Raw genomic sequence first — 18,668 nt, 5'->3', positions numbered from 1 at the left:
ATGGGGAAAGAGAGTAAGCTGAAATAGTCAAAATATTTTGTTACAACCTTTTTTTTCAAAAAAAGTTTATTATTTTTTCAGTTTAATTCAGTGTTTTTCAAAAACTCTTTTTTTTCAAAATGTTAGCTGCATTTAAAAGTAAAACCAGTTCATTTAAGTGTAAAAGCAAGTTATATTAAGGACAAAAGTGCTCTGATTTTAAACCCTTCTGTAGCATGTCTATGAGAATAGATGCTACAGCATTCTTTTTTCTGTACTTTATATCCAAAATACCCAGCAATGGTTTTATCATCATGTTTATCATGTTTAAAATAACAAACTCTTTGCCAGGTACCTCTGTTCAATAATACCTTGTGTAATATACTTTTTGTTACATCAAAAATTCCACTACTAATCACTACATCCACTACTTGTTCAGTAGTTTGTTTTCTTATACATTTATAGGCAAAGCTTTTGCATGTACGATGGGCTGTCAACACATGGACCAACAGTCTGTGCCTATCCTTCTTTTGAAGGAATAGCCCTCATGACCATTGACTGTATTGTACTGTGTCAGAGAAGCCACCAGTTTAACAGGGAGCCATAAGCAGTGCATAGAGGACCTTCAAAAGCACTTTCACTCATATAAGCACACATTTGTCAACTTTAAAGCGTAAGTGTCAAGGTAAGAAAATAATAAGCAAATATGTACTTATATTGAAGCCTATTCTCTACTGTCATAATTTGTGCAGTTTATATTTCCTTATGTATATATTTATTTGCTGTGGAACTTTAGGATTTATTCCTAAACCCTACGCAGAACTCTGGCTTTAGGCCCATGAGGAACTTCATACCATTTCCCTACATAAAAGAGTATTCTCCTTGAGGAGCGAAGGGGAAAGGCAACAACTCTAGATCCAGAAGAGGTAAAGAATTCAGTCTAGATCTCCCGCATCCCAGGTGACTGCACTTACCATAAAAATTTGCTGTAACTAGACAGCGCCAGGGACACAGAATACATTTATGCCTGCCTTTGTTTTTTATGGTTTTTTTTTTTTGGTCACTGATTGTGCAAACCTGAATTTCCAGAAATTGACAATAATGTTTAATCAGTTTTTCATTAACCATAATTGAAAGACTTTAATTTTTCAGTGTTTATATTCTTAATTCACTTAAAATAGTGTATTAAACTCCATGGGATTAGCACTAATCAAAAGATATTTTCCTTACATACAAATTTTCGTTTAGACAGTGGTATATGTTACTGAGGAAAAAAAAATCTTTGGAATAGTCATTAGAAATTGAAGTTGTAAATACATTTCTGATTTAGTGTGCACATGTTTATTTTGGATAGTGATAAAACTGAATTTATCTTAAAAAGTAATCATGTCATTTGTCTCAACTGAAGCATGAACTCAATGTCAATGAATCTAAATTCTTCATTTAGTTAATAAGTTTTAAAAGCCATTACAAAAAATACAACTGTGGGATGATAATCATTCTAATTATAACCAGGAGGCTGTCAGCGCTGAACTTCTAGCCAGGCTTACAGCTAGGCTACTGGAAAGAGAACGTATATGTGTAAGTATGAAGGGACAGGGAAAACAGCTTTTGCTTTGTTCATTGGTTGTTATTTACAGGGGTAGAATATGTATAGACCTTACTCAGGCTTTTCTGTGAGATTTGAAAAGGATTTTTTTTTTTTTTTTAAGGTGGTCATGTCAGAACCTGTGTTTGCTTAGGTGTTAAATGCATTGTATGTATTAATTACTGCCATTGCCATATAAATAATAACTAACTTGTCATTCCTAAAGTGCATAACTTTTTATACTCACTGCTTCTGTCCTGGTACAATAGCTAGTGTTTTAGCTCTTCGTAAGCTTCACAGTAGCATGAAGCAGCCAGATAGATGCCTGAACCTCATGGAATATATATAGAGTCACAACCACCTGCATTTTCCCAGTTTTCCGCTTGCGTATTCTAGTCTCTTAATATAGGCTTGAAGACAAATTGTTGCTGCAGACAAAATAGGATATGATGCACAGTTTTGCATTTAGTTCCAGCTTGTCTTTTCACAAAATATTAATAAATAGTGATGCTTGGTGAGGAGAGGTCATGCTGTAGTCCCGAAGTAGCTCCAAAACAGCAAACTCACACACATGCACTAGGATTTGAATTTTAATTCTGGTAGTTAATTTAGCTTTTTTTTTTGAGCCCAGGTCCTCAGTGTGCAGGCTTAGTGTTAAGAATGTGAGTGTCTTTTATTCAGTCTATGCATTCACATGAATTCTGTGTTTTCTTTACATAAATTTTTCAACCCTAATAGCCATAAAAAGCCAAACTTTGGATCGAGCTTTTACTTTGATGGTAACTGCCATGACAGGACCGTGCAAGATATCCTAGTAGAGCACTTGGAATATTATCAGAGGAAGTAAGTCATCTGCATATGTTGCAGACAGTGGCATGGCTATTATAACGTAATGATATTCTGTGGAAGTAATAGGAATCTGTTTGGGGTTTTAGTTGTTTTCCAATGTATTTGTTGGCAAGGCTAAATAGTACATAATTTTGGAATGTCAAAGGCTATTTGTGCTGTAAGGGTATTTCTTCTTTTAAAATAAATGTACTGTAAGATAGTAAAAAATGATAATTTACTCTTATCTACAGAGGCTTGGATGCCATGCGTTATTTTTCTTTAGGGAGCAAAATACTCTGTTAACATGCCTTAGGCATGTACACTCCAGTTGCAAATGCTAGTGTGAATACTGTTCGTGCTACTTTTTAACTAACTGCTGGGCATAAGGAATGGGGGACAAAATGTAGAGGTTGGTTACATCTGGATTTGGGGGGGGGGAGGGGCTGGTGTGGCTTTTTTTTCTTATATAGTTATACAAATTTATAAAACTGTAGTATTTTGGACCCTGTATCTGCAATATCACTGAGAAGCAGCAAGTGATATGAGTAGTTGTTTGCATTGATTTAGAACTGTAAGCCATACTCTTAGCTGGAGTAAATGGACCTGAACTAGCATTTATAAAGTGTGCAACAATTCCCACTGACTGACAGTCAGTCCTGGGAAGCAGTGGACTACAAAATAACCTGGCATTTCTTGCTTAAGAGTCAGGAATGGGAGTTGGGAGATGTTGCATTTCTTGACTGGACATTAAGCATAGTATAAAATATGGGTACTGTACAGACAGTAGCAGTAAGACCCAGTATTAAGAAAGAACCCGGTGTGTTCAGGTATTCCTTGGCTTAATTAGGCTGAAGTTCCTAAATCTTTATATCAGGATTGCTTTTATTCCTTTGCTGAAATAAGAGTTCAGCATGATATTGTTTTAAATTCCAAGGACCATGATTCTTTCTTTCTTCCTCTACCCTCAGCCACTAACACACGTGCTTTTCTGACGTCCAACCTCAAAGGGATTCTGATCTCACTTGAAGCTAGTGGATGTGCAGCTTTTATTTTCCTTTTTTAAAGAAATGTTAAAAAAATATATTATTTCCTATCTTTCCAAGAATTAAAGCACTAGACAAAACAATTGAGTCATATGCAACCTTCCCTACTTCAGTTTCTGCATTATTTTGAACTTCTTTTTATTTTTAATCATCATTCTCAAAGCAATGTGGGATTGCCCAGTTTGTACATATCTTCCCTTCCAAAGTGTGGAGTCACCTTCACTCTGCTGTACTTAAGTAAGTGCTTATAGCTTCATGTGCAATGAAAACATAGTCTCCTTTCTCTCCATTTTCTTTATCATCTCCTAAAAGCATCACCCTATAAATCCCTTAAACTCTGTAGTCTTCCTTATTTTTTTTTAAAAGCTAATAACCCATTTCTTTGATCTCCTGTTTGATTACTTCTCCAATCTGCAGCCACTTCTTAGGCTTTTTTTTTCCCCAAAAAAAGAAGTGGAAAAAAAATAGCTTTTTTTCCCCCCTAAAGATGAATATCCAAAGTGTTTATTTAACATAGAGAAAGCAGGCTGAAAACGCTGCGCTTTTGCTGGTCTTGAACATGAGCCTTCATAGTGTATGGAAGCTTTCGAATAACTGAGGTCCTCCATCATTCCATGTCCTAATTTGTTAATCAGTCAGCTGGACACAGACTAATTCCCAGTCATCACTGGTTAAACCATTTAACTAATCCATGTTTCACCTTTTCTTCAAGTACAATGGGGTATTAACACCTACCTCTACTTGTAAAGAATTGGGAAAGCTTTAGATTAAAGAAAAAAAAATGCAGTATACTTAGTAGCATTTTTATGATATTATGCTATATAATGTCATATATTAATTTATGCAGCTTAGAATATATAACAGTAATTGAACTATTTATTACCAGAATAAAGTATGAATATTATATCACAAATCAACAGAAATGAGATTTACTTATCAATTAAAGTAATATTACTAGCCCTACTTCCAGCTGCTGATCTGGGCTGTATCACTTCACATTTGGAAACAAGCCAAGGGTGCGAGGACATGACAGCTGTTATTATAGCAAGGCCTTTAATATCAGCTATCAATTACCAAGCTTCCCCTTGCCCTGAACCATAGAGTTTGGGCTTTTTTTTGTTTGTTTGTTTCTTATAGTTGAGGCTTTTCATAACATTTTAGCTTTTAATCTTCTAGCACATTAGGTATCCCAAGGAAACTGTAAACAGAATTATCAGATGTGGTTATTTGTAAACTAAAGCTCTGAAATGAGGAAATACAGGCTAAGTGCAATATTGAACTCCTTTTCCTGGCTAATAGGAAATCTAGCTAATAGGTAAGAAAGAAAATGGGTTTTTTTAGCCAGTTAATACCTTTAACAATTCTAGGTGGTGATTTCCTGTAAGCTTTTTACTAAAATTTTGCTGAAGAAAAAATTTGTTGAGCTATACCTAAAGTCTAAGAGCAGCATTCTGAGAACAAAAAAATGAAGATCGCTTATAGCTTACTGTAAAGCTTTTTGCCCAGATTTTTAGTAGGCATGGTAGAAACTCATCCAAATTATTAGTAAATGATTAAGTAAGCAAATAGATAAAATTTCAAAACACTAAGTATGTTTGACTTGGGAAGCAGCTAGGCTGTCCGGATCTAAATTTAACGTGATTTGCTTGAGGGCATGTGAAAAGAACACCTCCTCAGTCTCTGACGACTGAGCAAGTTAAACAGGATCCGTGCAGATTTCCGTTGAAGTTAGGTGCTGAAATTTCACAAGTCTTCTACTATGGCTAGAGACATACTTACTTAAGCTGGTAAAGTTATAAAACTCAGCCCTGCAGCAGTGTGTACAGAGACCTGAGTTGGCTCAAGGGGAATACATTTCTTCCCCAGTAGAGGTGGTACACCCATATAGTGCTATGGCTAAACCCCATCCTGATGAAGTGCAAGTGGAGCGAGTGATAGCTTAACTAACTCAAATTGTACTTCAAGTGCCCATGTACTTTGGCATTTCCCTTACAGTGGTTTATCATCAGCTCATACCCTTCAAAAGTTTAGCAATGACATGCTGGCAGAAAATTCCCTAAACTAAAGTTAGAGATTCTTGATTATTCAAAGGGTGCAATTCTGCAGATTTAGAACATGCCTGTCATTCATAGCTATTGTGTAGACACCATCAATCCTACCTGAAAAAAAAGCTCACTTATTCTGCTACTTCGCTTCTTGGCGCTATTACAAACTGAAACAGCATTTAAAAGCAGAGACCAATTTTTTCACTTACTAGTACAAGAGACGTTTCAGGCAATTGGCTTCTGTACAGATAGTTGACTTGGAGACTCCGTGGTTGGGGTTTGGTTGAGCATCATGTCCAGTTTAAAGGAACTCAACCTATATTGACAGAATGAAGATGTATTTACTTCAGTCCTTCCTCTGCTGCTAGCTCATAATGGAACAGAAAATTTGGCTTCTTAACATAACGGTATATTAATAAATTTTTAATAAAAGATAGATTCAGGAGCCAAAGAAACAGAAGTATGATGTTTTTGAGTAAATAATCATAAATGCAGCCATCTTATACTGAATCATCTCTGCAAGTCTCCTCCAGAAATAGGACCTACTATACATTAAAAACTGGACAAAATTGTTAATAATTCTATGTAATGATTCTCTCCCTAGCTTTATATTAAATTAACATACAGTTAAGAAACAGCTGTGAAAGCCATAGTTTGGATCAGCTTTGTTATTTCTGTATTATAACACAAAAGAGCTGAATAAATGTAGTATTTTATTGATCACAAACATAATACTTTTTTAGCAATTAAAATGCATGATGATTCATATGAACAAAGTGAAAATAAAGCAAAACCAAAAATTACTTCACATTTTTTTTCCATTTCCTTCTTAGCCTAAGCAATAAATACAATGTTGTAGCATCTATTGATCTTATTTACATAGTACATTACTTGAAAGTTGCCTGATTTCCAGCCTGAATGTTTCATGACATGAAAAGGAGTACATCATGCAGCATGTCTACCGCCAAATCGACCATCACAGTGAAAAAATACAAAGCAAAAAAGTTAACATTAAAAAAAAAGAAACTGAGGGCCCGTGCAATGGAGCACGAGTTGTTGCTATCATCTGTGGCATTTTATTAATTGAAGGCAGTAGCATTAAAAATAGACATTCCATCTCATGGAAAACCAACAAACATCCTGATATTAGATACCAAACATAAGACAAGCTCCTAAACAAGGCAGATGATGTTTCTCTAGCCCCTTTCAGACTGATACAATAAAGCCTCACTAGATAACAAACAAATAAAGCGCAAATAACAGATAAATATTTGCATGTTCAAAAGACTCTCTCAGCCCCACCAAAACAGAGCTTTTTTCCATTCCCACAGAACATAGATAATGACTACAACATTCTGTAAAGTAGAAAATAAGCCATGAGAAATACAAACATAAGGATTTGATCTTAATTTATAGTGACAAAACAACATTTTAAGGAGCAGACCCTGCTCTTGGCTGTGTATGAAGTGAAAAAGAAAGATGAGGTAGGAAGAGGAAATAGAGAATTTATATTTTCCAATGCAAAATAGGAAATAGCTTAGTTAGTTAGTCAGTTAACCTCATGAGGAGTGGGGAACTGTAGTGCTCTTATGCCATTTAACCCTCCATAGCCACATTTTACTGCATATCCAGCTGTACGTATGTTTCTTTTTCAAAGTGAAGCCAAGCGCTCCTAGAAGCATGCTGCGCTTGTCCACCCAGAAGTAGTAGGATGATTTCTGGGCCAAAAAAAAAAAAAACCTCATTTTTTTCTTCCCTCCTAAGTTCCCCTTACAAGTTTCTCTGACAGGATAGGGAGCTGTCAGCACCTAGTACTTTGCGTTGAATGATACAAATTTGGTTATAGTCTACTTTAAATTTGAACTGCCTAGCTGAGAAGAAAACTGAATTCACAGAATTTAATATTGTATTAGACTCCCCACTGTCACTTATGTATTAATTAATTACTACATCCTACCAGATAACACTGAAATAATTGTCTGATTATATGACATGAAGGGCTTAACAGCACTTTTAAATAGCTAGATATCTGCCTGGGCTTAGATTCGCAGCTGGTACCTACAGCCCATTGATTCTGAAAACAGAGCTCAATAAAGTCAGGTATCTGAAAATGACCTAGGATATAGACTGGGGATCTTAAGAGCCGAATCATCATGAATTTTAAAATTACTGAGTTTCACTGACAAGACAGCATGTCTGATTTATACCAGTTGATGATCTGGTCCCCAAAGTGTAAAGCTATACCAGAGCAGGGATTTTCTGCACCCACTCATATTTTCCAAACATTGCACAAATTTTAAGTAACAATATGTAGCTCAGCAAGCACACGTGTAAATAAATTCTAATCATGTTATAACAGATACCATGGCTGTATTCTTACAGTATAAAAGATTGTGATATCTGATAGCCAAATTTCACACTACTGCAAGTAAAGCATCTGACTGTCATATAATTTGCATCAATCAACCAGATAGCCTTGCAGAAGAACAGATTTGTGCATCCTGGCTGAGTATTATGAAACTAACTCATTAATAAAACACAAGACTACTTTCTAAATTCAAACACCAGACATTGTAAAAACCTATGTAAAGGTGCAATTGGCATGAATTTACTGCATCATCCTAATGTTTTCCTTCTAAATAAAAAGCATTTGTAGCCTTGTGAAGTCACAAACCAAAAAACTGACAGGAAATTAATTAGATACTAATGAAGCTTACTGAAAGGTTATGACAAAAAAATGTTTAAATGTTAAAATCAAGTTCTTCATATCCAAAATTAATTATTGAAAACTGAAGTCGTCTCAGAAAGAACGACCTTTCAGTTTTTTATTGGTATAAGTACACTTAATCTTCGTTAGCATGATAATAGTCTATATCAACTGTGACATCCATTTTCCTCCACCTTTTTTTTTCATTTGAAGCAGACTTATCTGCAAAATTAACCAATAAAACTTTTTTCTACTTTTGTGCTTTTTAGTAAGACTTAAACCCACCTCATATCATGCTCTCCCACGTTCAATTTTTTTTGGTCATTTCACTTAAAAAACAAACAATTTATACTATGTCTTTAAAGCATAAGATTTACATTCCCTTCCCTACAAGACCTTCCTGACAACCTCATCATTTTTTATTGAGGAGACCTTTATTTGCCAGTAGAACCAATGAAACAACTTACGAAGCACTGTTCTAAGCTAAGTAACTGAGACTGATTCTGAATCAAGCATCACAAAATAATATCAAAATTATCAATCCCATATTTTCTGAACTTTTATGAGTCAAACTTTATAATGAATTTCGCAAACAATAATGAACAATTACTAACATTAGTTATTTGCTTGATTAAGCTGAATCTAATACACTGGCTTTAAAGGCAGCATATCATTTGGATTGCAATCAGTCTTGCATGCTTTTCTCGGACAAAGTCAAAAAATAAATTAATCAGAATTTTGCTCAAAAAAGAAGGAACAAGTTATCAGGCATATGGTCAAGGCAATACTTAAAAATAAAACCAAACCACCATAAACAATAACAACAAAATCTGTACATGATCTTTTCCCAGTTGGGTAATTGCTTAAGCACACAATAAAGTTCCATCAGCTTCCGTTATTGATTAGCATCGGGATGGACTTACAGTTATTCTGCTTAGCACTTTTCTTTCTGGCAGTAAGGCCTCATAGATCTTGTCTGCATTGAAGTCAATTAGAAACTTCCATAAACTTGAGTAGGAGAAGGAGACACTCCTGTGTACGTGAGAACAGTTTAAATAAAATAGCTCAAAGCTTACTGTAAAATATTCGGTTGCTGTACAAAAGTAGGTAGAGTCTCAGACTTGCACTGGCACGTATATGCTTGATTTAAAAAAGTGGCAAAACCAAACTGGCTCAGTGTCAATACTTCTGAGTCTATTATCTTAGACTACGTGTTTTTTCATGACAGTCAAATGGTGGACACAGTTATTGCACCAACCATTTTCTTCTGTTCTAGGTTGAATTAAGACAATATAGTCTCATAAATATGGTATTTACACTAAGTTTCTATAGGCAAATGAAGTGGCTTCAATACAACACAGTCTTTATACAAACGTCGGAGAAAATAAGAAATCCTTCATTGATTCCCTTTGTACAAAAAAATTGCCAACTTTGTCTACACAGTAGAAACTGAAGAGGCAAAGTTTGTATTCTTATATATGTACTTATATAAATGCATATATATATATATATAGAAATATATATATGCACACATATATATGCACAGATGTCCATACTATATAGATACACAGAAACACAAACATATGTGTATATGCATATGTACATATACATACGAAAAATGTGTTCTTTCAATTTGCATCATTCAGGAGGAAAACATATCCCAAGTTAGGCACAATCTGCTGGCCATGAAGTCATTAAATCAAACTTCAAGTTCATGAGCTATGAGGGTGAGCACTCTGGCATATGCAGATTCTTTGGCAGTCATCCATACAGCTTTTCGGTTTTTAAAACAACATTCTCCATGTCATGGTAGCCTTTCCCATTTAAATGTTCACTGGTGCAGTCGTGATTGTAGCTGTAGCCCTGAACATCACTGATGGATGATACAGTGTAGGAAGCTGTGCGCATTGCGTCTGAATGGCTGAAGCTGTGCTCAAATTGGATTTTGTACTGATTCCAGTGTCTTCTCAAAACAGCTTGGACCTATGCCAGAAAACAAAAGACAAGAAATGCACGTAAAATACTCGGAAAGATATCTTTGATATAACCTGAGTGCCATAATAAATGTGTCTCAGAAAATGAGGTGTTAAGGTCTCAATAAGCTTTTGAAATCAGGATCCCTATCTATGATATATATGATTATATATGAAACGTCTCACATGAGACGTTTTGGAAGAATTACAATTCACATAGGCATTACTCCTTGGCAAATTTGGTAAGATATAATTACATTTTACATTGCTTGTGTATTAGGTGCTCAAGAAACACACAGATTATAGACATCATTTGGCAGCAGCAACACAAATTTCTGTTTTCTCCCCTGTGGAATGAAGTCCAGTGTGGATAGATCAGAATTACAAATGAAAACGGTCATTTCTTTTCATGCTTATAGTCAAAAGGTCACATCTTCAGTAGCTGTAAAATCCTATACCGTCAGCAAAGCATGATTTACATTTGGTATAGATCTGACACAAGAAAGCGTTTTTTAATTCTGATCACACCTTAATCAAACAACTAGAAGAACAATTTCCTGAACTCTGTTCAGCACATATTTCTGCTGTGGTTAAAAATAAAGCCGATAAAATAGCTGAAGGCCCTAGCTTGTTTACATCTCTCCACTGTAAGGATGTTATGTTTATCATAGGCTTCCTCTACTACAATATTGTTAAACACCTGTGCATATTGGATCGATGAACAGTCACATTAATGAAATTCACATGGAATTAGTTTCAGGAAAGATGCCAAGTGAAGAATGCTGAGAATGACAATAGCTGTTGTTGCTGTTTTTTTAAAAGGTCTTTTTTAAGTACCAGCTGTTTAAAACAACTGCCCACAGATCACGAATATTTAATTTCCTCTTCAGCCAAGCTTTGTACGCAATGATCAATCTGTGAACACCTCCTGCATCAACTGGCAAGGTACTGACTTTCAAGAAAGCTGAGGGAACACTGACACGCACATTTATCCAGCAGCGCTCCCCAAATCACTAGCCTCATTCAAAAAATCACAGCCTTCGTTTCACTTTGTTACACACAGAAGAAGAACTAAACAGTGAATAGTGATCCCTGGTCAAATATTAATTTGTGGGTAAAGATTTTTAGGATTTTCTGTATGTCTTCTGAGTTTCTTCTGTGTTTGCTTTAGATTTTCCAACACAATGGCTTCTTTTGTCTACTTTTACTCTGGCTTTAATTATGAAAAATAAAAATAAATAGAACAGAATGGATGTAAATTTTAGATTTTCTGCAATGTAGTTTCAAAATCCTCTATTAAAAGAGGGCTTCATATTTCTCAAAATCCAATCAAAGAAAATGCAGAATGGTGAGGGAAGAAGTATCAAATAATTAAAATAAGAAATTAATATTTTAGGGGAAAGAAGATGATCTTTCATTGTTCATAAAACCATTCTAATCCATTTAAAAAACCTAAACACAGATCTGCAAACACTCAATAGAAATCAAGTGTCTTAATACTTCTGACTGTCTAGTCCTATCACTCTTCATATCAAAATTGTGTGTTTCTTCTGAATCTAAATGGAGAGTTCTTGTTCTATCACATAAGTTTTTGATTAATTAATTTGCATCGCATAGGAATACATGGCCTTAAATTTTCACCTTGGTTGAATCTGTTTCCTGTAGTCCCTCATAAAGCCAAGAGATGAGGAATATTCAAAATTCCACCTTCTGTGAGAAGGAAGCTTTGGAATTTATATCATATAAAATGTAGTTGCTAGTTTTATTTTTTGTTTATCCTTCTGGCCTGTCAGCCCAAACTTTGACTACTCCTGTGGCCTTCCTGTTTTCTTCCAGGTTTTGTATTTATTTGTAAATGAAAGAAAACCTCAGCTCTGTTGTTTTGGAGCCAAACCTGTGCATACGACTAAACTGCATTCCATTTTTTCCTCCTTTCCATGGTCAATTATCTCAATAAGATTAGAGTTTTATTGTAGAAAAAAAGAATTTTTTGTTTAAATAAGGCAAACATTGGGCATGAAACGGGCAAACAACAGCAACTGTAACTAAATGGCTTATCCAGGGTCACAGAAGTTATTGGTAGAGCTGGGACATATACTACAACTCCCATGATACCAAAGAGCATTACAGTCATGTCTTCCTCCAGATTTCCTTCCAGTTGCTTCAGCAACACTTGTTTATTGTAAATAATATTTGTAAATCAGTCCTAAAGACTTCAGAATATCAGTCCCCATAGCTCATAAGGCCTTCAGTATCCCTACAAGACAAGTGCTTCCTGCTATTTCTAGGGAGAAAATAGTCTGTTTAGCTTGCTCTCCGGCCAGTGACCGATCTCTATAAATAGTATTCCCTGGACAGGCAAACACAGCTTCCTCCATACCCTCCTCAGTACCCATCATGTTCTTTCAGCATGTTTCTAACTAAGCCATGTTTTCTGGCATTCCTCCAAAAGCCCCTCCATTACTGCTGAATCGGTATTTCACCCTCTGTCCTACTACACATTTATTCTTGTGGAATGTTACATCCTCTCATTCATTATTACCAACTTTCAGTCTTGTCTAAACTTCCAATCAATAACTTACAGAAAAAGATGAGAAATCAGTGAGTCAACTAATTTGTCACCACTAATTATACTCCATTTAACAACATGCATGTGTCTATCCAAAAGTGAAAACAGAACTTCTTTCACTCTTTCCTTAGCTTTGAACAGTTGCATATAGCTGTCAATTCAACTCAGGAGGAACAGCACTTCATTACATGAAAGGCTATTAAGTAATACATTTAAAGATAGAAACATCATATATGCAATTGCTTTTCTCAGTCCTTGGTAAAGATGCCAGTTCCAGCTGGAGGATTCTTGCTTTCTCACAGCATTAATAATAGCTTTTTTGGATGAGGTTTAATGAAAGGTTCCTTCCAATCTGCTCTTCAGCGTGCTAGTAGCTTGATGTCCAGTATAGCACAAATTAAACCAATCAGTAGCCAGTGAGGAGAAAAAACCAAAACCTTGCCTAAAGGCAAGGATAAAGGGATGTTATAATCCCCTAGACTTGAGAACATAATATTTACTGCAACATTTCCATTTCCCAGTGAAAGGGAAAAAGAAAAAACAAAACAAAACAAAAAAACACTGTACCTGTATAATGTGCAGAGTCCCACATATCAGTGTTCTTTATTAATAGGCCAAGAGAAATCTTTCTACTGATTTCACTGAAATTTAGAACAGGCTTTTCTTGTGACTGCAGCCTGTGTCACCCAAAAGGCCTCTCTAGGTCAACTCAGATTGGAAAACACAATGAGGTAGGCTAGAAGCCTCTTACTCTGCAGTATGCTAGGACATAAGGCAGAACATGAGTGTCTCCAGGGAACCCCTACCACAGAAGATAAAGATGAAGAGTTTGCATATGTCCTATGTCTGCGGAAGGTGGTTTCTGACAAACTGAGCTTCAGCGCATGTTACAGCTGGAATTGACAGCCCATCCCTGGCTGTGCTGCCCAAGAAGTTTGCAGATGTTCCTTGGCTACTGTCAGCAGGCCCTATCTATTTTTCAGACACTTTTTATGTTTCTTTTAACTATAGCTCTCTGCTAGCAGGCCATTTTATTATCCCTTGTGGGCCAGAGGTGGCCTGAAAGCCACTACTTGAACAAGGCTGGGTTCCTAATACTTGATACAGAAAACAAACTGGTGCAGTAGCAGTTGGGAAATACTCAGATACGGATAAAAGGAAATTACTGCTTTCTAGCTTTTTAAATTACTAATTCACCAGTGAAAATTTTTTTCCCATTGTCACTCATGAAGCGTAGATTCCAATATCAGTACTCACTGTTATTCCATAAATTTACAGCTGCAAAAACAGCACACAAGTGTTAACCTTAGTCTTTGATGCCTAGCATTTTGTACAGTTTATAACGAGTTGCTGCCATGACAAGTAATGGTAAAGAAGCATCTTGTACACAATAACTAAGTCACAGTTTCAGGCTATGTTATGGCAACAAAATACACATATGCCTCCAGCACACATGCCAGAAGCAGAATCTTTTAGGAGACAAAGGAAACACTTTTTTTTTTTCTGTCCAGGCTTTTTTCCTAACTATACTGTCATTCTTCCCACATTCTTCCTTACTGTTCCAGTTGTTCATAAGGCAATAAATGCCTTCTAGAACACAATGCAATGACAATGCAGTTATCTTAAAAAAAAATAGTAGTGGCTGAAGCACTGATACCAAGAATAAAGCTATTTTAAGAAGCACAGACTTCCACTTTAGAGAGAGCAAATGAATACCTATGTATACACTGACCCAGGCCCAGTAAACTGTGAGAAGGTTTCTCTATTAATCTTTTCTGCTCGTTTCCTTTGGCCAAAAAAAAAAAATTACTGAGACTTATGCATCTCTTAAGAAAAAAAAAAAATCTTGAAACGGTTTGGAAGTTTCATTGCAATTCAGTCAGCTTCAGATTGAAGAGGAGGAGGAGGAAGGGTGATCTGCTTAAATCAATTCTTACATTGGCCAAATATTTACCGCACAAGTAAATATTACCCCCAATAAGATTATGTAAGCACACTGAAAAAATTTTATGACATCTGATTAAAAAAACTAAGGGTTCAGTCATATGAACACATCTGCTTACTCCCACACATCTGTTACAGCCATACAGAGCAACTGCACTAATGCAGAGCAAACGAACAAACAGATGTGTACGAATAAGTGCAGATTATAGTTCTTCCTCTGCCAAAAGTGCTGTAAAAGTCTCAGTTGGGTTTTTGGGATTTTTTTTTGTTTGTGGTTTTCTTTTGCTAGCAAGAGTCATATGAAAGAGTAAATTTGTGTGTGTGTGTGTGTGTGTGTGTGTGTGTGTGTGTGTGTGTGTGTGTGTGTGTGTGTGTGCGTGTGTATACACACACAGAACACTTTTTTTTTTAAAACTTTCTACCGCTTCAATCTCTGAGCCTGTAAGGCCTTGTAAGCACTTGCAAGTGTAAAGCTTGGGTACCAGTTTCTAGTTAAAAGTCGTGTGCACTCAAGAGTTTTAGGACCTTACGTCTATTCAAGAAAACAGCAAAGCTTGTTAACTTCAACAGTTCAGGATCAGTACCATACACTACTGAAATATGATGCAGTCTTCTGGCATAAGAAGAAAGAAGTTTGTTCTTTGACTTGATAGATGATGATTCTTTAAAAGTGCACTTCTGCTTATTCAAGAAAAAATGCTGACCCAGGTACATAAAGCTATAAGGATCTGATTTTGGAATGATACTTTCAGCTGTGTTGTAAAAGCAGTTTTCTGAACATAAGCTTGACATTTTGCCAAAATGTAAGCTCCGAAAGAAAACTGAAAAAAAGATTAATTGTGCTTTATAAAAAGAACATAGGGTTCATGAAAGGAACAAGATTGATGTAATTGCAGTTCAGCTACAGAGCTGCCATAACAGAATAATACCCCAATATAGCAACGTGTATGCAATATGCTTTTCTCCTGCTGTAGAAAGACCAATCCAGTGATTCTCCAGGATAACAGATGGCATAGTGATGACTTCTCATATAGACAAATATACCTTCTGGATATTGAATTACATTTTCCTTTATATGATATTTACTGAGAATTTATATCCAAGCAACAAGTGTCTTCAGTTCCTTATATAATCAAGAGGTGTGGATATTTCTCAGCACAAGAGAGTCAGTCCTAAAGTATTTATGATGCCTCGAACTATGGAATATTCTTTCCCGAGCTCTGACCTTGGCAGCAAGATTCTTTTTTTTTTTTTAATTATTTTTACTTGACAATTAAATTTAGATTTAGGAATTTAAAAAATATATATTTTTAGCTTGCCATCTACTTAATTGCTGAAAGATAACAAAAATATGTAAAAAAAAAAAAAAAAGGTATAACAAAAACATGAAAAACCTTTACCTCTCCATTAAAGAAGCAGAAAATTGTAGCCACTAGTAGACCCTGCAAAAAAAAAAAAAAAAGATTTTGCTTGATTTCAGATACATACAGAGTTCTTCAGGTATGAGATAATTAGAGTTACTGATAAAATTCAGATATAGATAGCAAAAGGAAAAAGGTTTCACAAATCTTAACCAGGTGAATTATTTCTAAAGAAGTACTACTAAAAACAATTGGGTCAGCTATCTACCATGATTTTTTTTTCCTTTAAGAAAAGCAAATTTAGTGGTATGAGAAAGTTAAATCTGTTTATAAGCAAGAATACTGTATAAAGGTCTTCCATTTAAAAACTAAAATCACATGATCATTTTCCCTTTATTTGCTGTACATGCCAACTGTTATCTAGCTCAAGTGAACAAAAGCTGTTTAATGCTTCCTACCTGGTAATGCATAAGGATGTGCATCACATAGTCATAGACTTCCTCAGCGATCCGGCCTTCTGGTCGCCATGGAAACAGCACAAATTCAATGCCAAGTAGTGGAACTAGAATAAGAGTAGCTCTTACTGCTTTCATGTATAGGTTGGACTCTGCCTTGTGTGTATCTTTCAGCTTCGTTATGAGCACACGAACAATATTTAACAGGAAGAAAAGATTCACCTGTCAGAAAATAAAATGACACTGAAGATATTCTGAAAAAACACAAAAACTATTTTGTGATACTGAAAAAAAAGACAACTCGAAGAAAACACATAGTGCCTGGATGTCACTGATTATATAGTAAACAGAAGTTAAATCTCTCTGAAAACACCTTTAAGAGTCTCCCTTAAAACACCTTTAACGCTCTTAAGGGACTGGGCTCTGACATTTAATATAAACATCCAATCCTAATGTATTAATCAAACATCCATCCAGCTAATGTAGAACCTTGATTATGAAAAAAATAAAGAAAACAGAACTGCTGTTATTTGACAAACAAAATCTTGCAGTTCTTTTATAATGTTTTGTATCCAGAGCCTTTGATTTATTCTTACCAAAAAAGCATTCCTATCATTTCACAGTAAAATAGAAAAAAAAAAAAAAACCCACCATGCTGTTTTAGAGAGAATGGATTAAGACACAGACATAAACTGACATAGAAACTGGCCTGAGCTCCACAGAAGTCAGTGGACCGTGTCAATGCTTAAACAATTTTATTCTGGTAGACATAGAGTGATGTCCCAAAATGCCCTGTGCTGTATCTGAGGAAAGAAATTGACCCAGGTCTATGTAAGTTGGTCTGTATCTAAATATGGTTCTTAAAAAAGTGCCTGGCTTTCTCTTTTTCAAATATTAAGCTGAAAAATTTCTAGAGAAGAGAAAAAAAAAATCAGATTTTTTATTAATAAAAGAGAAATAAAATTATAGGCAAAATGCTACTACAGGGAACTGTATACTCCTGCAGACAAACAGCAGGTCTGAAATATTCTCACAGTAATTAATGGTTGATGTTCAAATCTTTCAACAGAACTACAGACGGGGCAAGCTATGAGATGCTGATGCTCTACATTATTCTTATGCATTATGGAATTTGCTACAATCCTTTCCACCAAGTTTCCTATTCTAAAGGATTAAAAAAAAAAAAAAAGAAACTCAGTTTTTATAGGAAGTGAGCAGACTGTTGATTGCTCTTTAATTCCATAGTTATTAAACCTTTTCTTGTTAATAGTAGGGTATACCTGTTCACTCAGTTTCACCAAAGAAGAACAAACTGAAATCACAACAATACAGACTAAATCAACATTCATTGCTGTAATTAACCACAAAACACACACACACACAGACCAGCCTAAGGATATGAGTAACCAGAACAACAACAAAGTTAGGGCCAATTAAACTGTATTTTCATCTATCATAGTATGACGGCAGCCCCTTATAGAAACTAGAGCTTGACGAGACCCTGAGAACTCAGCTAGTCCCATCACCTTCCACAAAGGACATGGAGGCAAAATGCTGCTGCTTAGGATACCAGCTATGGAAGGGAGAGACCTAGATTTTGGTTCTCTTATTCCAAAAAATTGCCTATCCTTGTAGATAATTTATGGAGATTAAAGAGAGAAATAAAATCTCCTAGCTATTGAAAGAAAGATTCTCCTTTCTAAAATGACTAGGGATTCCTGGTCTAGGAGCCGGCCTGTGCCTCACTGTAAGAAAAGTGCAAACGGGTAGTTGTTTCAGAGCATGCCTGTCACTGTGCCCTGCACAACACAGGCCGAATTCCTGTCATCTCAGTTAAGGCTTTCATGCTAAGCAGCTGTGTATTGTTAAAAGCAGCATGGCCCCTGACAGATATATTAACGTTATTTATATTCTACTTGCATGCTATTTAAATCAATTTAACAGGAAATCGTTCTACATAGGAAACTACTGCATGAACTACTTCTGGAAGCCTCCAGCTACCTTTTAGCTTTGTTTAAAGAACCCAGGTCTTCTCTCTTAAGGGATTTATTTAGATTTTATGCAGCCCAGGTTCCTCATCCAACTTTCTATAGTACAGGTAGGCAATAAGTCCTTCCTCCATAGGTAAATTTAATCCTTCTCACTTAAATCTATTAGTTCAACATCAACGTCTCTC

At 35.6% G+C, this 18,668-nt stretch overlaps 1 protein-coding gene and 1 long non-coding RNA gene across 13 annotated transcripts in view; one reads left to right on the top strand and one right to left on the bottom strand.

Annotated features, from left to right (window-relative positions):
- The window catches only part of LOC104138611 (uncharacterized), a 109,368-nt gene that overhangs the window by 78,409 nt on the left and 12,291 nt on the right, over positions 1–18,668 (top strand). For all 7 annotated transcript variants that reach the window (XR_011141881.1, XR_011141879.1, XR_011141876.1 and 4 more), the window contains one exon: positions 445–664. This is a non-coding gene — a long non-coding RNA (uncharacterized lncRNA). The remainder of the gene's footprint in view (positions 1–444; positions 665–18,668) is intronic.
- CALCRL (calcitonin receptor like receptor) overlaps positions 6,179–18,668 on the bottom strand; it is a 77,926-nt gene continuing 65,436 nt past the window's right edge. For all 6 annotated transcript variants that reach the window (XM_068948347.1, XM_068948346.1, XM_068948345.1 and 3 more), the window contains 3 exons: positions 16,496–16,714; positions 16,077–16,118; positions 6,179–10,173 (listed from right to left, as the gene is read on the bottom strand). In XM_068948347.1, the coding sequence (XP_068804448.1) occupies positions 9,952–10,173; positions 16,077–16,118; positions 16,496–16,714 (483 nt within the window). In that variant the 3' untranslated portion in view covers positions 6,179–9,951. The remainder of the gene's footprint in view (positions 10,174–16,076; positions 16,119–16,495; positions 16,715–18,668) is intronic.

Source organism: Struthio camelus, chromosome 6 (genome assembly GCF_040807025.1).
Source record: "Struthio camelus isolate bStrCam1 chromosome 6, bStrCam1.hap1, whole genome shotgun sequence".
Taxonomy (NCBI): Eukaryota; Metazoa; Chordata; class Aves; order Struthioniformes; family Struthionidae; genus Struthio; species Struthio camelus.
Note: the sequence above shows the minus strand (reverse complement) of the source record. Positions and strands in the feature narration are given on the sequence as shown.